This window comes from Melopsittacus undulatus, chromosome 5, assembly GCF_012275295.1.
Source record: "Melopsittacus undulatus isolate bMelUnd1 chromosome 5, bMelUnd1.mat.Z, whole genome shotgun sequence".
In the NCBI taxonomy this organism is placed as follows: domain Eukaryota; kingdom Metazoa; phylum Chordata; class Aves; order Psittaciformes; family Psittaculidae; genus Melopsittacus; species Melopsittacus undulatus.
The window spans coordinates 10,331,075-10,358,024 of record NC_047531.1 but is presented as its reverse complement, the minus strand read 5'-3'; the positions used below and the strand labels follow the sequence as shown (position 1 = coordinate 10,358,024).

The 26,950-nt window shown below is 37.1% G+C and overlaps 1 protein-coding gene across 1 annotated transcript in view; it reads left to right on the top strand.

Annotated features, from left to right (window-relative positions):
- Positions 1–215: 215 nt before the first annotated feature.
- The window catches only part of ARID2 (AT-rich interaction domain 2), a 102,902-nt gene continuing 76,167 nt past the window's right edge, over positions 216–26,950 (top strand). The window contains exons 1-3 of the mRNA XM_034062935.1: positions 216–307; positions 468–561; positions 1,690–1,787. Coding sequence (XP_033918826.1) covers positions 216–307; positions 468–561; positions 1,690–1,787 — 284 coding nt within the window. The remainder of the gene's footprint in view (positions 308–467; positions 562–1,689; positions 1,788–26,950) is intronic.

Here is a 26,950-nt window from a genome sequence, read left to right as displayed (position 1 = left end):
AGACAGGACTCGCAATTACCACACTCTCTGGGCTCCCTTATTCCTTTTAAACTTTTTTTTAACCAAGCCCCTCTCCATGGCTGATCCCCGGCCGAGCACGGGCACCTGGGTCTCTTAAAGACAAGGAGGAGCCGCGGATTGTTGTTGTTGTCGGCCGTTTTTTTTTTTAAATTGGATTTTATTTTTTTTTTACGAGAACCTTTTTTATTACAAAAATGGCAAATTCGACGGGTAAAAACCACGCAGACCAGCGGAGAAAGGGACTCGCTTTCCTGGACGAGCTGCGGCAGTTTCACCACAGCAGAGGGTGAGGAAAATGGGGAGATGGAACGGGAGGGGGGGAGGCTTTTAAACCGACCAGATCCAACTTCCAGCCCCTTCCCTGAAGGACACGGCAGCCCCAGCGAGGGGAGAAAAGGGGGCAGAGCTGACAAGTTGTGGTGTTTTGTGTGTATCTCCTCTGGCAGGTCTCCTTTTAAGAAGATCCCCGTGGTGGGTGGGAAGGAGCTGGATCTTCACGCTCTCTACACCAGAGTCACCACTTTAGGCGGATTTGGGAAGGTGAGTGGAAGTTTTAATTTGGGTTTCCCTCCCACTAACCTCTTCCTAAAAGTCTTCTCTGACCCTCGGGGGCGGCGGGGGGAGCCGGGGTGGCCGGGAACCGTCCTATTTAAAGGCGGTTAGAGAAGGTGGGGGGTGGAAGAAGGAAGCGAGCAGATAGGCAGGTTGGTGGCTTGGCCTTGTCGGCGGAGCGATGAAGGGGGATCTGGGGTACGGCGTACACCCCGCTCCTGCCTCCGCCGGAGCCCCTCGCCCCTGCCCCCCTTCCCCAGGAGGAGGCGACTGGGGAACAGAGGGCTCCGGTCGGCGGAAGGCAGTTTCTTTCGCTTGTGGTGGCAGCTCTGTGTATTTCTCTCTCTCTCACAGAGGGAGAGGCAGAGAGGAGAGAGTCTGAGTGCAGTTTTAGTGCAACTCAAAATTAGCGGGCATGTTTAACATCGATAATCGGCACGGAGCATGGGCTAGGAAACGATCCTCGCAGCCGGGGGGGGCCGGGCGCTGCCCTCCGAGCCCTTCCCGGGGAAAAATAACAAAAGGGGCACCCAAGACGGTGTGTAATCAAATAGCCATCTTTAGGCTTCAAGGCTAGGGACAGAAATGTAGGCCTCAAAAGAAAGGCCTGCCTGTGTGTGTGTTTGTGTGCTGGGGGGACCCCCCGGGCCGGCTCCCCCGCGCCCCGCGGGCCAGGGGGCGCCCCCGCCACCGCTTCCCCGCAGCATTTTAAACTTCTTCGGGTTTTTAACGGACCGCGGCAGGATTTAAAAGGGGGCGACAGAGGGACTCCCGATTGGTTATTGTCCAGGCAGTAAAAACAAAAACAAACAAACCCCAAAACAATACGAACCCTCTCGGCCGCCCCCCCCACCTCCTCGGAAAAAATCATGCGTATATTGAAAAATAAATACAGCAAAATGCCGCTGAGAAACGGGATTATTCCCGAAGGGGAAACACCACCGACTGTTAGTAAAATATGTAGTCTTAAATCCCATATACATTCCTGTTTAGTTATTTTTATATTTTTTATCTATTTGCTTCATGGCAGCTTGTGGGGTTTTTGTGATGTTCGCTGTCAACGACGTGTTTATGTGTACGTTGTGTATCTCAGCCTGTATCTGTTGTTTTTGACAGGTATCAGAGAAGAATCAGTGGGGAGAAATTGTAGAGGAGTTTAACTTTCCCAGAAGTTGTTCTAACGCTGCCTTCGCTTTAAAACAGTATTACTTGCGGTGAGTGCTATCAGGCTGATGCAGTAGTATTTTTGAGTGTGGGATTATATTTGGGTTCCAGTGTCTGAATAAAAATAACCTTGCTCTTTAAAAATACTATAAAATAAAGCAGAAAGAACTTGTAATTCCTTACTGGTCTGGTGCAGTGATAAGTTAAAGGTAATTCTGTTTTGTAGATTTTTTTATTTTGTATTTTACATCTAACTTTGAAGGGATCCCAAGTATATATAAACAGTATATATGTCAGAGCCATTTTTATTGATTGTTTTAGAATCACGGTACTAAAGGACTGTTACTGAGATCATGTTATTGTAGTTGCAGAAACTTAGATTAATTTTTGGAGCACTGAAATGTGTTGGTACATGTAAACTTGTTTACTGCTCAGTGGGGTCAGACATTGAATGAAAATATATCTGCAGGAAGGTAGACTGCTTTGGAGAAATTATATTGTTATCAATTACTAGCAGCATACATTATATTTTAGAATTCAAAGAGCAAACTGATTTTTCTGTTACTTGAAAAATACTAGATTTTTTCAGTTTTTAAAAATAAGATTCCATTCCTTGAAATGATACAGGTTGTTTTATAATACAGATTATTTTTTAATGTAGCATGGACTTCATATTGAGTATTTTAAATTACTATGTGTGGTGCAGTTCAATTACTAGATGGCCTTTAAAAATAATTTTTATGAACTTTTGCTGATTATTCTTTGTGTGAAAGATTTTACAATTATTTTATGTATAATGTTTTAGGTGCTATATATAGACAAATACATTTCATTTAGAATAAAGCTTTATGTACATTGGTTAAGGAATGTAATTTTCTGAATTATATAAATGATATTTTTTATTGCAATTTATGATAATAGAGATGTGCAGTGTGTACAAAAGATATATGGGCTTTTGGTGATCTGTTTTGGTGTTCTGAGTACACACAAGCTTTTATCTGTCTCTAGCTTGGCCTTCTGAATTAGGAAATGCAGTAATTGTACAGGTGCACTTTCTATTGGTTGTCCTAGATTGACTTCCAGCTTGAAGCTGTAGAGTTCATAGCACAGTGGAGCAGTTATTAAGTTACAGTGATGTCTGGAAAACCTTAGGCAGATATCTGTAGTTACTGAATTTTTCTTTTTTTGGTGCTGATAGGTGATTGCTTTAAGATTCAGAAGAAGAAAAGAAATTGCTACTGTTAATAGCTTCAGTAAAGTTTATGACTGGTAGCAGGCCTAGGAATGAAGTGGGAAGCTCCACTTTAGGATGTCCTTCTCTGACTTTTTTTTTTTAAACTCTCTACTACATAGCACTGAAGTACTGAGATAAGTGTTGCTGAAGATTTGTGAGATCATAGAAACCAGTTTTTTGCTTTGTGAATTTTTCTTTTGGACCATGCGGGCTATTACTTGACTATATTTGACATACAATTTGCAAAGTGATAGTTTTGGGGGGTTTTACCTTTTCCTTTGTGTTTCCATATGTTGTAAGTGCTTGAATGGCCTAACTTTTTGCAGTAGAAGGTTGTATGTCATTTGTATTTTCATCTGTATTTTGAAAGCATTTATATGCTGTGACAGTTAACACAATTAACTTAGCCTTCTAATGACTATTAATTTTTAATAGGAGACTGTTTTTTAATTTACAATCAGACATACAAAAATGTTGTTATTAGCATGCTAGTACTGACATCATTTAACATACAGCTGATGCAGATATATAAAAATGATAACATACAAATAATTGAATGTTTTTTTTATTTACTTGGAATTTAGAAGAGAAAGTTGATAAACAGTTAAGATGAAGAATCTTTTAAAAATGTCTTATCATAATCTCTGTGATTTACTTAAGCCATTCTGAAATATACTGTCAAGGTTGTTGGGGTTGATGGGGTTTTAGTGTTTGGTGTTTTTTGGCTTATTTTTTATTTTTTAATTTTTTCTAAATTATCGGTTTACTCACTGTTGCTTCTCACATAATGTAAGTGTGATGTGAACTGTTAGCCAGCTGAGTTCACCTCCTTTCATGTGCAGTAATAAGACTGTGTATACACACATGTATCACTCCTAGGTTAATGTTTGTTTGACTTTAACCTAGAAGGGTTTTTTTGGAGGGGGGCAGTTTGGCTATAGGGAAAGAAAAAATACTGTAATGATAAATTCATAAATAGGGTCTTGTTTATTTGTGTTGAAGAACATAACCTGAGGTTTCTTATAGGGTGAGATTTTCATGAACTGCTGAGCAATTTCCCTTGGGAAAAAAAAAAAAAAAAAGAAAACAACTCCTCTTGAGTCTCAAGCATGGCTATAATTTTGGCCTCACTATTGTAATGACTTTGCAAACAGAGTCAGACAAACTGAGGCCTACCAACTTTTACATAATTTTTTTATCCAATTGTATGTTGTGAGTCCTGTGAAGTGAGGGATTTGCATGGCAGATGGGACCCTGTTGAATTCAGAGGGATTCAGTGGTCTTCACCTACATGAATACACTTGCAGATTTGGATTTGTGATGATTTGTGATGGAAGTTGCTTCTTCCTATGAAACATCTGGCATACCATGTTTACTGAAATAAGATCTTGAGCTGCATGGACCACTTGCTCATTTTGCTGTGTTATCTCTTAAGAACGCTGTTATTTTGACTTAAAACTACTATGTAAATAATCTAGAAAGTTGAATTATTTGTGTGATGTCAGTAGTCCTGTTGGCTCGATCAAACTGAATGTCCTGCAAGACAAGCATCAGGTTATGGTTTTTGTAAGCAGTTATGAAGTGTGTCTTTTTTTGTTTAAGGAACTTTCTTAATTTTGACTGTTGTGGAATTTTGCTGTTTGTCTTTGGGGAATGTGTGTTAGGCTTCATTAAAGGTGTGAATTGTTTAAACTTCTGACAGAATTCTTACAGGCTTTATGATAGGTGATATTTAAATGCATGATAGCCAATCCTGTCTACCCCTTCTTCCTTGCACTGCCCCCTCTTTTCTCTCACTGGAAAAAGTTATTTATAATAGGGAAAGTCTGAACCATTCAGACCTTGTGCCTGTGTTGCTTTGAGCTGTCTGACAGGTGAAGTAATTTATGTACTGTGGTTCTTAGTGGGCAGTCAAAAGCCACAGTGCTGATAACCATTGATAGACTGTACTTGTTAATGTAGTTCTGCAAGTCTCTAAAGCATCAGAGAGTGTAATTCCCTTGGATGTAGTGCAAATTAGATATTTCATCTCAATTGAGGTGAATTAGTAAAGCATTTTCTAAATGCTTCTCTAAAGATTATTTTATAATGTTAATGAAAATAATATGGGGTAATAAATGTAAACATCAGTAATGTGGGTATGCTTTTACATTTTTGTTAGTTGGTAAACATGCAGTAGCTGAAAAGAAAGCTAAAATGAAATATAGCCTGTTTTTTATGTTAGTGGTTGATTAGGTTACAGTCCTGCAAAGAATTGGGCTTATGTGACCTCATATGTTAGCATAAGGTTCTGTTGGTTTTCATGTGAGCATAAGCGATACATTTATTTCTGTTGTGGGTCTTAATCTGTTTTTGGTGAGTGAGAGACCTTGTAAATGAAATGTGTAAATGAAGTATGCCTAACCGAGTTAAAAGTCGGTTTATTTTGAAAAGGTATTTGTCTGCAGTCAGAGAAATTATGTGAAATGACTAAGTGTAAGGTAAAGTAAGTTTAAGTCTCAGTTCTGCAGAGAATATCTGAAAGGTGGGAAGCATGTGTATATTGTAAGCTTCTGGTAAAGGCAGCAGAAATGAGCTAATATTAATTAAAGGCGAATAAGAATTTGTTGTTGTAAATATTGGGCAGGTAAGGGGAAGTCAAGGAGAGAGGAAGGAGGTCAGCTCATAAATGAGAAGTTGCATAAAGTTATAAAGGCAAGCCATTATGTTAAATTTCCTGAAGTTCCATATATAGTAGAATGAAAAAGTGAGCAGTTAAAAAATCAGAACCATATGAAATAGTTACTGAGAACAAATAGAGAGCATTCTTGAAAGATATTAAGATATTTGTAGTTACCTCCAAGGTGCCACTAAGAAATTAAATAATAGTACTGATTCCTTAAAAAAAGAAATTAAGTAAAAAGTAAAAAAACGGGGGGTTGGGGGTGGGAGCGGGAGCAGGAGCTGAAGAACTAGAGAAATTCAAGGGATTCTCTTCCTAGTAAAATAATGGCAGAAATATTAGGGAAGCAATAATAAGCAGCCTGTTATTTTCCAAGAAAAAATCTTTAAAAGAGTTTTCTTTGTTACTGTTGCTCAGTGTTTAAAATTAGGATCTAATACTGCAACAGCATCTGCACACAGATCAGTGAGTACAGGACTGGCTGGCATGCCAGATCTGATTGCAGGTTCAAGGCTCCAGTGGATGCAGAGAAAGTTGTAGCTGTAGTAATATTGTACATATTTTCTAAAATTCAAATGCGTCTAAAAATCTCTCATTAACAAATTATTTATGTATATGGATAGTCATCTGAAAGAAAAATTCGTTGAGGGACCATAAACAAAAATAGAGCAAAGTATAAAGAATAGACTTGGTGAGTCACAGCAGTTTTAGGTGCTAAAAGAGTAGCACCAGTGCTTACATATGCATGTCATAATAAAAGTTTCACCATTTTAGGCATATTTAGTGTCTGGATTGATGAAGAAGATGAATAGTAGAGTTGTGACATTAGCAAGCATTGGTAGTGGGAAGAGTTAAACACAATCAGGGCAAAAAAGGTTATCTAAAGAAATTAGGCACATTGTTGGAAAATACAAATGAGATTTAGTTTGGAAAATACAAACTAAAACAGTTGAGGGACAGTAATCCAAAACAGGTATTCATTGTGAGGGAATAACCTGGAAAGCAGTATTGCTGAAAAAGGGATAGGAGTGATACCATGGTCCTGATAATCCTGTCAGTTGTGTGCACCCAACTCCCTTTCATATGAAAGGGATTTGTGCATGCTTCTGACAGGAAGAACAGGCCCCAGTTTGCAATATGATACACAGACTTTGTAAAAATCAGAATGAGTTTAGATTGCATCCACAGAGGCACTGAACAAGTTGAGATGAGTTCTTGTAAGAGATTGTGTGACTGACTGTATTTGGAGTACTGTTCTACTTTCAGAAAGCCTTAGCAACAGGTGGGGCAACTTAACAGAAGCTTAGAGAAGAGCAGCAAGATGTTAAGAAGGCTGAAGGGACTAATTGATTAAAAAAAAAAAAGGATTTGAGAAATAAGTATGTTTTGCTTGGCTAAATTAACATTTTAGGAGAGAAGGGAAAATGGTGTCTTACAAGCATTTTGAAGGGCCTAAATATTTAAAAGGGAGATAATTTTAAATAAAATAAGAGGCTGTGTGAATGTGTAAGCTGAGGGTGAAAATTAAGAGCAGACAGCAGCACAAAAGCCCCAAGATACAGCTGCATACCTGCTAAATAGCATGCCAGGCAGAGAAGGGGGACACCCACACCATGGGTCATTCAGAACTAGCCTGGTCAGGACATTAATACATGTGCAACAGGTAATGAGCCCAAGAAATGGCAGAGAAACGGACCAGATGACCTTACAGGTTTTGTCCATCCCTGAATAACACTATAATGAAGGCTTTCATCTTGCATAGCTACAGACTTCTGTTGCAGTGCTGCAGAATTTACCTGTGGAATCTGTTACATTTAATTTTGTCACAAATCCTGCAGTCATTAAGACAGGAAACAAATATATGGGTGACATTTTTATGATTTCTTTTTAAAATTATTTCCCCTCCCCCCCAACATAAGAACTATAATCTGTGTTTAGTCAGATGTCTAAGGTCTTGCTTTTAAGTTTGAAGAGAATATTTTACATAGTTGGAGGGGGAATTTTTAGTTGTACTGTAATAATATGGTCAACATACAATCAAGACTAGTTACTGTCCATGCTACAAAGCTTTATGTAGGGAAATTAAATATGTTGTTAAAATGTTAGAATGTCTCTGAATAGAAGTTATTTATTTGCATGGGTGTTGTCAGAGTTGCTGGTAATCTGCTCAAAAGAAAATAGAACTTTTACAATGCAAAGTTTGCATTAGGCCTCTTCTGAGGAGAACAAGTAGCAGGTCAAATGAAACTTTTTTTGCTTTTTCTCACAGTTAGGTTGTGGGTAGTAGTCACTATGCAGATAAACTTGGCCTCTACCAAATATTCTGAGCTTTTCCTTCAGGACTCTGCTTTACTGCTGAAAAATGTTGTGAAAAATCAGTGTGATGAATGTTAACATATTTTCTCTTCCTGGTTATTTTCTTGCAAGCTTTTTGTTAGAAATGACTGCTGCTAAGCTGAACTATATTGGTTTCTTTGGGGAGGGGTAAATGTTGTTCTTCAGTTTTAATACAGAATTCTGGTTTAACTTGAAAGCTTAGCTAGACGGATGTCAGAACTAATAAATTACAAAGAACAAGTTTCAGGCAACACTGTAATAACTGGGGTGACTTACAGGACCTACTGAATCTTCTAATAATTGGTGGAAATTTGTATGTTGTGACCATTTTCTAATATGTAACTGAAACAGTATCAAAATTAATTTATGCTTTAAAATTAATAGCTGTGGTAACATCTTAGGTTTGAATAAACTGTAAGCATATTACAAGATCAAGAATGCATGTGGAATGCAAGGATATTGCTTTTTTCCTTGTGGAGTAAGCCTGAGCTAAGAAAAGGGGTTTTTGATTATTTTATTTTAGAGCCAGTAGGCTTTAATTACTTTGCTTATTTGCAGTCAAATCTCAATCGATAAGACTTCCATACTTTTTTTTTTCCTAACCCCTTCCCCACCTTCCCAAGTAATGAAATAGGAAAGTATAATTTTAAATAGAAAAGTATAATTTGCTAAGTTTTACAGGTGAGGTACCAGAGGTACACAGAAGTTCAGATTGGTACTTTTATAGTGCGTGTCAAGTAGGAATGATATCCAAATACAGTAAAATTACCTTTTGTTTTTTCTCTTTTCTTATTCCTGAGCCTTAGTTAAACTGGTCATAAAAGGGACTACTGTTATTTACTGTCTTTTCAAATCTTTCCTTAAGCAATAGCCGAGGAAGCATGGTTTGAAAAATAAAATAGGATAATGGTATGTTCTATGGAAAACTGAACACTGGGTATGTAACAGATTATGAGAATGGATTGTTTATAGTTTGTTTTGCTGTGTTTTGTTTTAAAATGCCTTTTTAGAGTGTCAGAGTGGTATCTTGCATCTTAAATTGGACTACCTGGAGTAACTGTAGTACCTCTTCACTTTATTAGAAAACACATAGTTCATAGAGGGAATTGGGTATAGGCCAGAGATCACATTATCTTATTTCTGGTTACCAGTCTGATACATATTTATTCTGTGGCCTTAGTTAAATCATTTGCCTTCATTTTATTCATATTTATAAAGTGGGTATACTGTTGTTTGTCTCAGGGAAGTGTGAGATGGTAAGCTCTTTAATGCAGGAATTGTCTCTTCATGCTTCTATGTCATATCTTAAATATTTGGAAAATTAATATAAATAAGGAATATATGAGGAAAATAAAACGGTTCATAATCTTGTTTGCCCTCTGCAGTGTTGAGAAGCAAAAAATACAGCACAGATGAGAGGAAGAACAATCTTTATTCCCAAGGGAATAAATAAACGTGGGATACCTAAGCAGAGAAATATTGAAACGTTTGAAAGAAAGAAGCTTATCTTAAGGAAGGATAATAAAACAGTAAGATGGTACCCACAATAGTGAGCTTAGGCTTTGCCTGAGGTACTAGATTAGTGAGCTAGGTATCAGATCTAAAATACAGTCTCCTTGGAGCAACAAGTTCAAGTCTAAGCAGACCTGAATTAGATTTTCAGCAATAAGGTACTGACACCGAGTTCTCTGCTTCTTGTTTTCCTATCTTTAAACTGAATGTGCGTGCATTTAACTCCAGATACATTGTACCAACCTAGCTATGCTGCAAGAGGGATTGCATACTATTATAATAGAGCAGAGTTCTGTTGAGTGATGCACTGGAGCATGTTTGTCTGCAAGAGTGAGCTGTGTTCATACCATTTTCCTTTTTTATTGGTGTGGGAGGAGCAACTGTTCAGATTAGTAGTCTTCCAGAATACTTTACAAGTGTTACTTGTCAATCCGTAGCTGCCTAAAATACATAAAAATCCAGTAAAGTAAGGCAGTCATTCTGTTTCAGTGAGAAGTTTCTCTCACAATGTTTGCTGTACTTTTTGTGTTTGTTTTGTGAAGTTTGGATGGGTCATACTTAAGGCTGCGTGCATTTCTCCATTGTTAGGTGCTGTGACATCTGCTGGTTGGCCTCTGCCTCCCAGTCCAAAGGTTGTTATGCTTCCATGATAATCCACGTGTAGAGATTCTCAGCTCTGTAAATCACTAAATCATATGACTAACTTGGAGTAGGTCAGTTGAAGTTCTTTCAAGTGCTGTAGCAACCTGTGTTACTGGAACATATAATGTGTTGGGGTAACTTTTTGTTTGGGATACATCCCAGGGGTTTAATTAATCTAAATGAAAATAATTTACTTCAGGGGTAAATCTGGCGTGTTCTGAGTATATTAGCAATGATTATGATGTAGGATAACACACAACTGTGTGTGCATTTGTTTCTTAAGAAGTGTATCTGTATTAAAAGGAAACTTGTGGAAATAAACTTGGGAGCAGTTCTTCCCTTACATGGTTATTTTCCTCAGGAGTACCTGGATTCTAATGACCTCAATTCAGTTATGTAGAACTCGGGCAATTTCCAGGTAAACAGTGCCATGTTACAGGATTCATGTATGTGCTGTGTAATTTTGCAGAGGATAGAAGAGCTTTAAAACGCTGGAGATTACAGAGCTGTTTCTTGGACACTTTTATCCCTCCAATACCATTTATGAAAACCTGGGAAAATTCACATTTCTAACAGTATATGTGCATATAATGCTACAGTTGCATAGTAAATACTGGGGGGAGGGGGGGAGTAAAAAAAAAAAAACCAAAAAAACAACAAAAAGCCAGGAATGACCTCATTTAAGTGTGAATGTGCAACCTTAACTTTGTCTCTACAGGGCATTCTTTATAATCGAACCTTGTGCTCTCTGTGGGAAATGGGAATAAATTCCATGGCAGTATTAATCTCTCGTATTGCTGTGAGATACCTTTTTACCCCCAGTTCCCAGTATATAGACGGATAGTTCTAACTCATTGTTCAATGTGGTAATTGATTCATCTCCTGATTAGTTATTTTGAAGGAGATTTTTAGTGTGCTTTCTGGGCATCCTTTCCCCACTCATTTGTTCCATGATGTTACTTACATGGGCCAATTCAGAAATCCTTTCCTTTGCTTGTGGGCTGAGGGGGTTTTGCTGTTGTGATGCTCCTTACCCTGACTGCCTAGCTCATAGGTCTTTTTGTCTCATTCTCTGCTAATCATCATTTTATCAATCTCTGACTGCAGGCTGAAATTCATCTTCTGTTCCTTTACCCCTTGATGTCTGTACCCATTGACAGCACATGGAGTATTTACTGTACTCAAATTAATTCCTGATTGTAAAATTGAAGGAAAGAAAAGGTGTATGCAGGTAAAAGGGCAAGAGGACAAAGCACTAAATGTCAGGTGCCTAGCAACAGTAAAATACTCACTTTTACAGCAAAACAGTAATAGATTCCATGGTACCTGAAAAAAAATTCTGCAGCAGTGGACATGCAAAATTCACAGGATTCATACAAATATCTAAAGGGTATTTCAAACACCTGAAAAATGTGTTTTCAGGTACTCTGCAGACCCAGTCAGGCATTGCATCATTGGTGTGCATTTTGCTGCTTCTTCCAAGGTCATTTTTCTAACTCTAATGTATAGGAATGTATATTTAGTTCCTTTTTTTAGTGAATTTTTTGTTTCTGAGTAGTTACATGGAAAGGCTGATCCCTGTAGTGAATTATTGTTGTGTTTAACTGGATTTGAAGAGTATAGAAGGCTGTAACTACCGTACAGCTTGGAATACTTTCAGTAAGCATTTTTTTTAACGCTTCAGACTACTTTATTTCTTTCAAACTTAGCTAAACTTGTTATTCTGTTTAATGCCATGTGCTTCTCCATTTATATAGCATGAAGTATTAATTAAAAAGATGTTATGTTAGTGCATATGGGATCATAGTAAAAGCATAAAAGATTAGAAAATCAAAATACTTGGTGACAATGGCTTCATCACATTTAGTATTGTTTTCTTACTGTAGTCAATATACTGTTATTACTGAAATAGTTATATTCTAGAAAGGTGGTCTTTGTCAGAGATAAATACAATATTTTTTTTCTGTTTAGGTTTTTTTATTACCAGTACATAAATCCCATTTTTCTGTAGAAGCTTTCATTCTCCTAAGAAACAGTTTAATTGTACTTTAAACAGAGTTAGTCTAGCTGTTGAAGAAAGTGCTTATTAAGTAACATCAATGAAAAAAGTGACTTAATCTACTGTTCTACATGTAACTGTACACAAACACCCTTTAGCTTCCCTAAATACATGGATACATTTCTGTCTGGATGTGTGATGCACTTTAAAATTATGATTGTTGATAAGTTTATGTGCCTTGTAGAAAGCAAAAATATTTTGTTCGTTTTATGGTGACTTGGTGCTTCCATAGGTCTGCTGTAAGAGTTGTGCTTGTAGACTTTAAGCCATGTGGAATTCACTCTAGATATACTTAGGACAATCTCATCCCTCTTCAGAGCTGAGCTGAAACCCATGGCATCCTGTGTCAGTCCTGCAGTGTGCCTGGTGTGTAAGAGCCAGATCATGTGTATTAACATAGAATGTGCCTGCTTTAGCAAGGAAAGAAACTAGAAAAAGTGAAATCAACAAAGATATATTAAAAACTTAAGTGTTCATTTCTTTAGTTGTCTCCAGGAGGTCTTTGCATGTAAAAGAAAGTTGCAGACTCAAGGTTTGGTGGTTGTTTTCTTTTTAAAGAGTTTAGGAAAGCAGCAGGAGTTGGGTTTTGTATGAGTAAATTAATTGAAGCTTGCTTTTGTGGGGGGGGAGGAGGAGGCTGCTTGGTGATCTAGCTAAGTAAGGAAAACAAGAAGCTGTTACCATTATTTATTGTTTTCAGAAAGTTGTAAAAGGATTTACTCTCTTTTTATTATAATTTCACTAGTATAATGAGTTCTGTAATATTGCTGACTTCCAGTACTCAAGAGTCAAAATAAGTATGATTCAGACTTTTTTTTATATTGTAGAAATAATGGTAGAAAGTCATAGTGAAGTAGATATAAATACGATTGTTAACATATGGTGTAACACAGCAGCAGTGTAAATGTACAGGACTATTGGTATTGATTGCCTTACTAGATGAAACTCTAAAGAGTGCATTGTACAGGAGTCTGCTGTAGAAGACCACCAGGTGGAAGCGACTGTCAGGGCTGTGTCTTTCTTCAAGGCTTTTTTGGTTCAGATGATATGTGATTACTGTGGTTTGTGTCTTCGGAGACTTAATGTATTTCTTGACTTGCAGCTGCTTATAGAAAAAAAGCACATCTCCAGGCAGCTGATTGATCCAGATGTGCAGCTTGGAGGCTCTAAAGTGCATGGGGACTACTAGGTTGGTGGCCTGGTGGTAGAAGACACTTGTACTCTGAATAGACACTACTACTCTGGGTAGCTGAGTAGTCAGCTATCCATCTGGGAGGCATGTGCTAGTTCTGCCTCCAGTTGGGTCAAGCTGCTTCTCATGTAGGCCAAAGAGGGAAGACAAGGTGTCTGGGGGTATTCTAGTGAGTGGGGGAGAAAAGGCCCTTTGGGCACAGGTTGTCGAATTGCAAAGAGAAGGAATGTGAATATAGAGTGAGCTGGGTGCATTCATGCATTGAGTGAGGAGGCAGGAATGTGGGAATGTTGGTGGAGAGAACACTGGAAGGGCAGATGGGGTGGATACTGTAGAAGGAAAAGGAAGGGTTATGTAATCTAATGCTGAGAACTTAGTCTTCAGTTGTCAACTCCCTCATTTAAATTGGTCACTGGATATTAACTGACTTGTGGCCCAGATGCTGGGCTGCTGCTGAGGGAAGGCTGTCATTATTTATAAAGTGCTGAGTGGTCTCTGACTTGAATTGTACCATCTGCTTTCTACAGTGAAGTTGTGACTTACTGGTACAAACCTTATAGTAGTACTTCTGCATCTTTTCTTGCACTACCACTGCTGCATGAACAGAATTATGTTCTGTCTGTTAGTTTATATTTTTCATTAACACTGAATTTACCATTTTCATTTTGGTTTAAAAACTCTGTCATCACAATTACTTTTATCCTTATATTAGAATATCATAAACACATACAATTGCATATGATCAAATAAAGGATTTTATCTCTTACTTAAATAGCTTGCAGGGAGAAAGGTCTTATCTTGGAAAGTATTTTTTCACAGGCATTATTGCACTTAAGAAAGCTAAGAAGGATACAATTGTGGAACAGTAAGGGTTTCTTCAAATGCTCTTGTAACTGAGAAAAGTAGTAATGTTTATGAATACTTTATTTCGTATGCTCATGTGTTAAGACATGCATAACTTTTACTACATATGTATATATTTCATATATAAGGCTGGATGTCAGCTTAAGTTTGGGGTGGGTTGCATGGACTTTCTCTCCTACTTCTAATACTACATTTACGTTAAAATTAATTTTCAACAGGACATGAAAAGATACAATGGAATAAACATTCAAGACACCTAGGAACCTTTTTTTTTCTACCTACAAACACAAAGATTTAGAAATCAGGTTTGAATTTTACAGGTGGAAGTTGGTGCAAAGTACTGGGGTTTTTTTTTGACAGTTCTTGAGCATATGTGATACAAAACTGTTGCTTCTCCTGGGCCTTACTCTTATGTAATTTGGAAAGAGGACTTTTAAACTCAGCCTGCTATAAGCAGAGTATATAGAAAGGCTGTTGCTTAAAACGCCAAGTTGCGGCATGCAAGTTGTTCTGATCCAAACAGCTAGTGGGTAGAGGGCAGGTGAATCAGTCAAAAGATGTGGACAAACTGTTTTTAATGTAACTCTGCAATTTCTGCCATGCTGTACCAATACTATCATACAGCTACACAGTTTTTGTTTTCTGCCATGATTAGAATTATTTTTGCTATTAAATATTTAATTTTTTTTACAAAAAATAATGTAATTTTGTGTTTATCAATAGTGCTTATAGTCGCTTATTTCTGAGCTGTCAGCCACGCTGATGTCTCCAGAGAATAAAACCAGCACATTATTTAAACGGTGTACATATCTCCTTTCTCTGCCTCTTGCTCTAACTCAGTGCATAGAGGAGGGTTGAAAAAGAGTGTAGGTCATAATTCTTGCTTGCATAGTACATCAGAAATTATTGCTGTTATCTTACATAGCAGCTTGTGGTATTCTTTTTCAAGCAGACAGAGCTGCTGTCACTTGAGTGGCTGCTATGCTACTGGTGTTGCCCCCCAGTAGTGATATGAGCTCCGCTTTTAGGCATTTGGTGGTGGTGAGGGCTTGTTTTGTTTCATTTTAATTGTAGAGATCTCCTTTCATGGAGACCTGCATCAGGATTCTAGTGACTGCATTAGCTGTAGAGAGACAAGATAGCAGATTCTAGTCTTGAATTGCCTAGTTCTGCTCTTGTTTATTTATTTGTTTTAGTTTTCAAGTTACTCATATTGCCTTCTGGATAATTTTCTGAAAGGAGAGGGGTTTTGTTTGCCTTTCGTTTAAATTTCTGGAGGTTGTCATGCATAACCAGGGAAGTCCCATTATAGAGTAAGCAGGAAGAGCATAGAGAATATAGGAGGGAAGGACTCTACACATTTAGACAAACACTCTTTCTTGATACTTTCCCTTGTTTCCACTCCTCCCCCCCACCAAGCCCCCACCAGTAGATTTTACTACAGTAGATCACGTCAGTTAGGTGATTTTTCAGCGCTGCTTGTATTTTTGGCAGTTACTTACAGACAGAGATAAATAGGGCTTTGGCTAGTGCTTAAACTGGAGCAGCAATTTAACGAAGATCAAATTAGTAAAAACTTTAGAAGGTCTCAGAGTTGTACGCATGTGGATACTAAATGAGGAAGAGAGAAAGATCAGAGAATCTTGGCGAGTTTAAAAATGGAGATACATGATGATGAAAGAGGTGGTTATTTTTGCGGTACTTTCAAGAAAGCTGAGTAGGGATGTTTTGCCAGGAGTGGTCTTAGAACAGGGAAGCTTTCATAGTCACAGGTTGTCACGTAGAATATTTGTGTGTATATAGATTTTTACATGCAAAAAGCATAATAATTGAGAGAACAGTATGCATTGATGATTAAGAAGTCAATTAAAGGCAGATTACCGTACGGAAAGTAAAATAGTAGGGTTTATCAAAAGATGATTCCAAAAGTTACAGGTTTTGAGAGAGGTAGATTTATGGAGTAGCATGAGTGCAGAGGAGACTGAATTATGCTTGAAAACATTTCCCTTGACCATAAGAAATTCTTGTGTAATCAAGACACATAATCAAAGAAAATTATGATACTACTATGAGGATATTTGGTGGAAAGAGTACAAATAGCATACAGTTAATAATAATTACACAGGAGCTACATGGCTGATGATGAGCAATATAAAACCAGCAGTTAAGAGTGTGTAAGAAAGCAAGCGTAAAGTGCTGCTTAGGAAATTTTGTAAAATTCCATCAGTAAGGGAACAAGAGAATCATTAGTGCAGATTTGGACCTTTTGTCAGAGAGGCAATGAAGAGACAGTTGAAAACAAATACTGTTAAATTAGATTCTGCCAGGGCTCAAATCCTTGATAGATTGGCATCTCTTACAGTGGGAACAGAAATGCCTGAAAAGAAGATGAAAAGTTCCAGGAGTCATCTAGTAGGATATTTGAGGCATTATTTATGTAATGTTTTGTATTTATTTCCTCATAGCTAAGTTGTTTGGGTGGGTTGGTTGTTTTGGTTTGCTTTGGTTTTATTTTTTTGGTGTAGTTTTAAAGAAGTAATTCAAATGGTACTAAAAAAAAAAGTTTTTCAGAGAACTGATTGGAGTTTCTGTTCATTCCTTCTACTTTTAAACTGTATTTTTCTGTTATGGACTTCCCTTAAATTTTTAGTGCTGATCAGTTCGAAGACCACAACTGTGGTACATGGTAATAACCAAGCTTCTGCTATGCAAGGCAAGAACCTCTTCACTCAGAGGAAGGAAATCCCATAAAAATATGTTTCTGTAGGATCATGCCAATGAACAACACTACTTACTTGCTGGATGTGACTGATACTGTTTCTTTACCTTTTTCCCTTTGTATCTCAATCTTCATGCCTCTTTCTGAGCATGTATGTACAAATTTTATGTGGGTATTAATTGAGGAGTCTAGGTACAGACCATACAAGAGAGAGAAAAATAAATGTTAATGTAAGTGTGAAATCACATCATCTGTAGGACTGATTTCTCCCTCTTAACCTTTGTCAAAGAAAGGAAAATAAGTATGCTTTTTATCAATAACACCTATGTTACTGAGCAAGTGACACCTTTTAGAGTGAATGGTTGATCTTCCAGCTCTTTCACATACTGTATTAATGCTTCAGAATCTTAAAACTGGTTCTCAGCTGTCAACTGCCTCTTGGTATAGTCTCTGTAGCACCCTGCTTTTCTTAATAATCAGGGTTGAAATGCAATCTGTGGGTGGAGTCACATTATATTCCATTTCCAGTTGTGTGTACTTTGACCTGTAATTGTGAGGTTATCAGTGGAGAAATACAGTCCTGAGTGTGAACTGGTACAGTTACATAACTAAAAGTTTGAGAACTGGTACCACAAATGTTTCTCACTCTCATGGTAAGACAGATGTAACTTTATCTTAGAAAATATTACACACTCATATTCAGTAATGCAGTGCAGTATCCGTATAGTTGACGAGACTTTTTGGTAGGAACACCTTACAGAAGGTATCTGGTTGAAGGGGTGTTTATTTTCATGTGCTGTAGTTCTCATCCTGAAGGTGGCAGGCTTGTTTGCACTTAAAATACAAAATGTTATTTATAACAAATGTTGCTTGACTCCAAATGGCTTGTTGGAGTTGTACTTTGCAGTTGTATATCAGGTGTAATATTTCATACCCAAGACATTTTATTTACTTAAATCCTTTTTGAAAGGTTCTTTAATGAAAAAGAAATGATGGTAGTGGAAGACTGCTTTAGCAATGGAAGAACTTCATTGTGGGCTGGCTGGCAGTAGGTGTTTTGTATCTGTGAGCCTCAATCTTAGAAGTATGGATCCAAGAAATTTTTCTCACCAAGGTGCAGTTACTCAGCTTGGGGTAGGAAGTTTTAATATGTCCTGTCTCATTATGTTTAAGTGTTTTGGAAGTTTTGATTATAATTAGAAACTTCTTTTGGCCAAGGTAGTAGTTGTATTTTTGTGTAGATAAATTAAAACCTACATTCTAGTGTCCTGATTAATCAGAGATACAGTTACCACGAAATTTTAAAGACACACATTGTGCTGCAGTAATAAAAATATCTCCGAAGTGAATCATATATTTAAATGTATTATTATTTGCAGGTTATGGTTGGCATAATAGAATTTTACGGTAGTACAGTTTTAGTACTTGTATCACAGTGACTTGTACTGTGATACTCTCTGTAAAATGGGTTGGAGGGAAAACATCAGCATTTTAAGAAAACCCTTAAACTCTGGAAAAATTCTGAACAATTTGGAGCAATCTGTTTACCTACAGTTAAAATAATATGGTTTAAGAAAAATAATTTTCCTTTGTTCCAAAAATGTGAGAAGCACTTACTTGAGGGACAGAATTAAAAGGATAAGGATTCTTGTTCTGGGTTTATGCTTGTTTTATTTATGGTTGTGGACAGAGGTAAGTTGCCTTACGTTAACCTAGTAGAAAATCTGGTAGCAGTTCCTTACCTCTTCCATTATAGTGATTTCAGACTTTTTAACTTTCCAGAGCTACTTTTGGCTGTAGCAGAGTACTGCAGTTTGGCAAGGTCAAGGTCCTTTAATTAGAGAACACATTCTGATTTGTCTGCATTTTACCTAGTTAAAATTGTCTTTCCCTTCCTCTCTCCTTTATTTGCATTCTTTAGGTTAATTGGACAGCATGTCAGAATGATAAGTAAATATGAATGGCTCCTGTGCCACTGTCAAAAGAGCAAGGAGTAACATGATGTAGCCATGATGGTACATTAAGTTCTCTTCGGGACTCAGGAGTGGTGATGATAGGGAAAGAAGAGTTTGGTTTTTCTGAAGATCTTTCCTGCTCTGATTTTTTTGCAGTTGTGCTGGTTTCCCCTTTTTAAGCACAGGAAACTGAACAAATGCAGCAGAAGTTTCCCATCTTTTGAGTAGGGGGAGGAGGAGGCTGGCTTCTATTGTACCTAACTCATCTTGTGATACTAAGAGCTCATGGCTCTTGTCTGGAATGATTACTTTCAACTTAATCTCTAGTACTATTGGTCCATTGGAAAAATCAGTAATGCATTGCTTTGTAGTTTTCTTATTTAGAATCATAGAATAGTTATGGTTGGAAAGGACCTTAAGGTCATCTAGTTCCAACCCCCTGCCATGCACAAGGGCACCTCACACTAAATTGTATCACCCAAGATTCTGTCCAACCTGGCCTTGAACACCACCAGGGATGGAGCATTCACAACTTCCCTGGGCAACCCATTCCAGTGCCTCACCACCTTTACGGTAAAGAATTTCTTCCTTATATCCAATCTAAACTTCCCCTGTTTAAGTTTAAACCCATTACCCCTTGTCCTATCACTACAGTCCCTAATGAACAGTCCATCCCCAGCACCCCTGTAGCCCCCCTTCAGATACTGGAAGGCTGCTATGAGGTCTCCACGCAGCCTTCTCTCCTCCAGGCTGAACAGCCCCAACTTTCTCAGCCTGTCTTCATAAGGGAGGTGCTCCAGTCCCCTGATCATCCTCGTGGCCCTCCTCTGGATTTGTTCCAACACTTCCATGTCCTTTTTATGTTGAGGACACCAGAACTGCACACAATACTCCAAGTGAGATCTCAGGAGAGCAGAGTAGAGGGGCAGGAACACTTACTTCGACCTGCTGGTTACACTGATTTTGGTGCAGCCCAGGATACAGTTGGCTTTTGGGCTGTGAGAGCACATTTCTTTTTAGGAAGTGAGGTGTAAGAAGAGTGTGTGTTTAAAGCAAACAAACACCAGCACAACCCCCAAACCTACAGAATTTAGGAAATGTCAGAAGTATTTACCTGACTTGGAATTTAGCTGTTTTCTTTAGATGAGTCAAGGCTTCCCCCATAGTTCTCAGAAGTGCTCTGAGTTGATGCTGCATATAGAAAGGGGTAAAAATAGGGGTCCATTCATCTAATTTCTTAGAAACTTCAACAAGGTACCAAGAACAGCTGGTTTTGCAGCATAATTTTAAGTAGCTTTAACAAGAATATTTTTGCCACCATTTTTTCATGATACAAAAGAGTAAAATTCTTACTGAGAAAGTCTGGAAGGTGAAGTGGAAGAAGTTTATCTACCTATTGTAAGCTGTTCAATGGTATATAGTCCAAGAGCTGTATTTACGTGCACTGCTTAACGGTGAAGTTGTGTTTAAAGACAACACAAAACACAAGTAGTCTTTTTTTCTTTATTATTGTCTTTTTTAAAAAGAATCTAAAAACCAACCGAACAAAATAACCCAACAGTTCATGCTGACACTTGGGCTTTTCACAGAAGCACCATTATAAGTGCTGTGAAATGGAAGGACATCTAATGCTTTCTAGAGACATTTGGGAAGGAAAAAAAAGAAACAGGGAGAATATAGTTTGGGTATTTCTAAAGTGTGTTTTATAATAAGGAATATTTGCAGAAAAATAAAATCCTTGCTAGGATTAGTCTGTTGCTTTTTTTTTCTTATCTAATACTACAATCCCTGATGATGGTATCACACATGGTGCCTGTGCAGAGTATTACGATAGGGTGATTTGGGATTATGTTTTCATATGAGTATAGGAACGATGGGAGTGTGTAATGCATTTTCACAAAACATTAGTATTGTGAATTGATAACTTGTGGTTTAGAAGCAATGGCAAGTTGGAAACAGCTATGGTAGCTGAATAAGTTGGTCTCAGAAATCAGCATAGTAGTTGTTAACTTTTCATAATGCAGGTAATTGAAAACAATATTAATAGATTGCTAAAGTGAAGCACAACAGCATCTACTTTATCTGTGTGTTTGTTTCTTATATATGGCACTTTCAAAATGTAAGATTTGTAATGTTTTGGGTAACATTGCATAATACATGCTAGTAAATAATTTTTTAATTCTCTCTGTGCTTAAGTAAGACAACCTGATTTAAGGCCTCATGATAAACCTTTTATGTAAATAGTTAATCTTTCAGGATGCAGCAAATAAGGGAGGTTAATTGTGGGTTTGGGGCTTTTTTCCTTGCAAATGGAAAATCGAAAGGCAATAGTGGAAATGTATAACAGAGGAAATAAATTGAACTCATGTTTTCAGTTGAAGATCCGGAAATCTGTTCCTGTATATTTAGAGAGGAATTGGTTTGATCACATTTGCCTATAATGGAACAGAATACACTGTCTGATTGTATTGGTATTAGTGTCAGATTATAGACAGGATGACAAATGCTGGTTGTATGTCATTTTATGCTTCTCTGGCAGTGAAGCCACACCTTTAAGACAGCTCATCCTTTAAACTTGAAACACCTGTAGAACTAGTTGTTCAATTATATTTAATTTCCAGCACTGAAAGAAGTGTGGTTTTTCAATGACTTCCATGTCTCATGAGGCTGTGATGTGGTTTTAAGTACTGCAGGTAAGGGGAAAATAAGGAAGTTCTGCAGTAGTTGTTGTTTTATATTTTTTTAATGATGTTTTATAGTTCCTGTATGAGATATAGTTAAAAGATGAAATCAGAGATGAATATTGCTGCTTTCAGTTAAATGTGGACATTATTAAAAGGGGAAAATTAAGCCATAGGAGACTGAAACTTTAGTGGAAGTTACAGCATTTCTGCAGCATCTAGAAGTTAATCTCTTTCAGTGAACATTTTATTATGGCGTATGTCAGATTTAATGGAAGTTATGGCTAGTTACAGTTATGTTTCAGACAGATTCTTTTATTTTCTAACCGTATTTAAAATTCCAGTTCAATAGATTATCTCAATTCAAAATACTAATAAGAAAAAGCAGTTACTGAAGTGCCAGTTGCAAAAAATGGTATGTTGTATTAATAAGTAAATAACACAGAATTGCTAAAATAGCCATTTGCTAATGACCACTGTAAGTATTCAAGAAAAAAAAACATACATTGCATCTGAAAAGTTAACATTTATTTCCTTAGAGTTAAAATGAAACATTTTTCTTATCTCCATAATGTTGTATGTATGAACATTGATGACTACTTTCTGCAAAGTGGGAGCCAAATTGAAAAAGCAACTTTAGAGTATGTGGCTGGCAGAGGATTCATAAAATCATGGAATGGTTAGGGCTAGAAATGACCTTAAGATCATCCAGACTGTGAAGACAGTCTTTTGGTTTTGGCCTCTAGATAGGTATCTCTGTTGTTCCCAAATGTGACAGATAAGGGGTGGGCCAGTTTTGGACAGGTAAACTCTTCCACCATTTAGATCCTGAAAAGTACACCGCATGTAATGTAAGTGGCATTATTATCTTTGAAGTTCCATTTGCATTTCAAACATTTTACTTATTTAATAAACGTTATAAATTTATTTAATAAATTTAATTATTTAAGGTTAGTTTACCTCATTTAATGTCACATTTTCTTAGAGCTAAAATAATAGCTACATAAATGCCTTATTTGTACTTTCAGTATCAACCAGACTAAGAACTGTTGTATAGTTTTCAACAAGCTGAAGTCACTAGTTCTATTTGCCTTGGTACGTATAAAATGACATGTATATTGAGATATCTATCAGTCTATCTTCTGACATGTAGAATTTTAATGGTAAATGTTTGCAATTTTGAACAGTACCACAGGTTTCTGCTTTAGCACTTGAGCAATGCTGGTGTAAATGTTTCCTAGCACCTCTTTTCATACATGTTGTGGTGTCTTCAAACTGCTCAGTCCTTTTCAGGGAAGTTAGTAAAGTTTCTGGTGTTTGAGCTGGGAATGCTGGGTATTCTGGCATTGAAGTAGTGTGCCAGTAACAAAAAACTCCTGCGTTTGTCATGTATTTGTAGATCACTGTTTACAGCTCTCTTTTTAGGTATTTCAGCTTGCACATATGGTTGGATAAATAGTTTTGGAAGGATACTATCCAACAAATGCCTTCCTTAAAATAAAAAATGATCACTTGTGTGAAGAAATGAATGACAGAATCTTGCCCTATAGCCTTGTATATTCTTTGCAACCATTCAGGCTTTTGCAGCATGTGACTATCTTTAGTAATTTTTTCCTTTTTAATCAAATATGGTTTAAAAAAGATATTTTACCCTGCATATGAACTGTATATCCAAATGTGCAGTCTCAAAGTGTGCTGTGTTTGACAGGGAATAGGCTGCTTACAGACTAAGTCAAGACATTGATTTAGGAGTAAGTCACAGTCTTTGATTTACTTTTCTTTTTTGAAGCATCTTAAAATATGATTGAAAGGCATTACAGATTAATTATTAATTATGGTGGTTCAGTAATAGACTATACACGATGAAAGAGTGCTCACTACCTTAATCTTTAAATGTCTATAATAATTGTTGTTTATTTCTCTTACTAATCTCCACTGCAACGCCTGTGTCCCTTGGGCTCAAGAGACAAGGTGTTACCAGATATACTGTAGCAGAGTGCTTCAGGGCTCTCCTACATGTGTTCTGTCATGGCTTTCAGTGTTTGTTAGTGTGTTTATAGGGGAAGATACTTTTATTGCTTCACTAAAAATGTATGACAGCATACAGCGGATCAGTTATACTGTAGTTATTTCTGGAAAATGTAAAACTAACTAGGCATTTTCAGGTATCTGCCAATAACTGACAGCATTGGAGAAAATATCTGGAAACAAATCGGGATCAGAGCTTCCATTATTTGACTAGACATTTATTTCAAGAGAATTAGAAGAGGAAAAACAAATTTACTGCAGTAATGGGCAGAAATTACTATCATGTATGTTTTTTCTAACTCATTGTAGAAAATAAACATTTTCTTCTATCTCTGGTACCTTTGGGTATTTTCATTAAAGTACTTATTTGTAATTTTTATGTGCTTGCTTTTGCCTGGAAAATGTGCTCAAACATCAAAATGCTCAGTCATTTTGAGTGAACAGTGAAGAGTGCTACACTGCTATTTGCTGTTGGCAGTCTTTGGGGTCACCTTTTTTTGGTTTTGACATAAAGTTGAAGCTCTTGGTCTTGTGTTCTTGGTTCCCTACTTGTCTTGTGAACAAGAGTCAAAGCCAGTTAAAATAAGTTTGACTAAATTTCATAGGAGTTGGATCAGTCTTCCTGAAAAAAATAAAGATTTAAAATCTGATATGCTGGCAAGACTCTAACCTTTGGCTCAGGCTGTATAATGCAGTTAGGATGTTTCTATATTTTCATGTAACTAGCACTCTGACAATATAATTTGTCTTTCTGAGCAGATACTTAAATATTACATGGTTTATCTGATGGTTGGTACATGCTATAATTTTGAAATTATACATTTATAGCAGTGAGCTCCTTGGTTGTAAAGGTGATGCATACAGGACTTTTTTCTGCATTTGCACATCATATCCTTCACCCTTGCTCTTCTCCACTATTATTTCAAGCGGGCCACAACTGCAGGTGATTGAAAAGCGCCAGATGGCTCCAGTCAGGTCTAGGAAGCAGACAGGTAGTGGATGCCGGGGGTCTTCTTTTTCGTCCTGAGGTAGCTGCAGAAGTGGCTGAGAGACTTCCATTTATTTGTACGCATATACCTGCACTGCTGCTCAGTAACAGTGTTTTAATGTAGCATCTGCTGATTATGACTATGAAAATACAGTGATGTTCCTAAAAGGACGTAATGATTGAGATGTACCTTCCAGTAATGATGATTTTATCACTTATTTGTAGAGTTGTTCTGAATGAGTTTCCATTGTACAGAGTATTGTAAAGATTCACAATAAATTTCTTCCACAGGGCTTGAATTATATAAGCAAAGACAGTGAGACTTGATCCAAGCTGCTTTACATAGAATCATTCTGTACGTTATTACCAGGCTGTATGTACAGCCCTTGTATTTCAGGTCTCTGTTCCAAGCACATGGATATTTGAGATGAGCTTTCTAATGCACACAATTGATTTAACTTATTAAACTGTTTGCTTTTCAAGTTATGTAAGTTCGTGGTAAGCATAGCCCTCAGACAAATGAGACATGGGTATTCAGGTTGTCAATAGGTATTCAAATGTCAATAGTTCTTATTACTACAATATTAAAAATAGTGTTATGTTAGGGGGTTTATGTGGTCTCATTTACTTACCTCACTAATTGCACTTTGTACTTCTGTCAAGAAAATGGTATGCAACTTGTATGTGGTGAAGTTTGGTTTATTGATATATATATGTGTATATATATATGTATTTTATCCTAAGTATATACTTTCTCAACCAGATTTTTCCTAAGGATACACGAAAGCAGGCTTTTGCTTCTGGAAAGACCATAATTGAGCACTCAATATTTGAAGGGCCCAGAGAGCAAAAAGAGTGTGAATACCATTTTAAAATATTATAGTAATGGATTTCCTTGGTATGCCCTACTTCCTCCTCTCCAGAAAAACCACAAACAAACAAACCTTCTGGAATGAGGAGGACCAGGAACAGTTTCAGTCCCAAAGCAGGAAGTGATTGTTTTAGTAAGTCATAAACTGGAAGAATGGCTGAAAATGAAAGTATAATTTTTAGTTATAATTAGGCACTCCTGCAAGTGACAACTCATCTTATTCTTCACATGAACTTCAGTTTATTTTGTTTTCCTCTGTGGTGATTCCATTGATTTCCAGAGCATAACTGAGCAGTTACGCTATTGTGCACTTCTTAACACCAGCCTACTTAATGGCTGTTCATGCACCTGTTGGTGTGCAAACAAAGGAACAGCATACCCTGGAATTCTGCAGACTGCCATCCTTAACTTTCAATCAAAATACAACAAAAAGGAAGAAGAAAATACGGACTGTGAAGCATTCTGTGTACTAATAAATAGGTCACTTACAGTTTATATGAAATACTGTAGATGACCAGATGGTTACAGAGTTTTATCTGCATAATTTGTATTTGGTATGTACATCTGAGGGCATGAAATAGCTGTGAGCTGTGAGCAAACAATGTTCCTTTTGGGACCCAAAGTAAAATACCCTTATAACAGAGAGCCAAATAGTGGGGGAACTCAGAATTTATTGCTTTCATGAACACCTGTGCACTGGTTTTTGTTTTGCTTTTAATTTGTCTGTATCTGAAAGTGATGTAAGCAGCATCTGGTTATTCTTATTTAGTATGCCTATGCTGCCAAAAAAATCAACAGATTCCTACTGTACTGCATTTCAGAACTAATGAAGACATAATTATATCCCTGAGCAGGAAGAAGGAATTATGCTTTGTTGGGGACTAGACTAGAATAGAAAGAAAGTAAAAGAGCAAAATGGTATTTTGAACCAAGTAAGAAAAGTGATCTCTTCTGTCAAAGACTTGGTATTTTTATCTATTGCCAGTTGACTGAGAAAGTAATGCAATAGTAGAACTTGCATTTCTTTTGAAAATATGACCAGGTTAGCTAGAAGCACAGGCTTTTCCCCCTTCAGTTTTACACATCTGTTCTGACATTTTTTTCTGCTTGAAACTGATGTACTGATTTGTAGATTTTCATGAAGATTGTTAAAAATAAGCTGATAATTAGAAGTAGGATATGTCCTTTGATCTTTTTGGTTTGGTTTACATATATTTTTAAAAAGGTCTGAAAAGTATTTTAAGTCCAGTGTGCTTGAAAAGTCATACAATTTCCTGGAAAATAATGTAATGATTTTTGTAAGAGGCACATGTTTTTCAAATAAGTAGTGTTAGGAATGCATGCAACTACCTACTTTTGTCAGTATTGGTGCTTGGCGTCGGGGGAAGGCTGAGGAATCTGTCATTGAGATTGTCAAAAGTTGACTGTACAGGGACTGGAGCAACCTTGCTGAAGTTAACCTTGCTTTG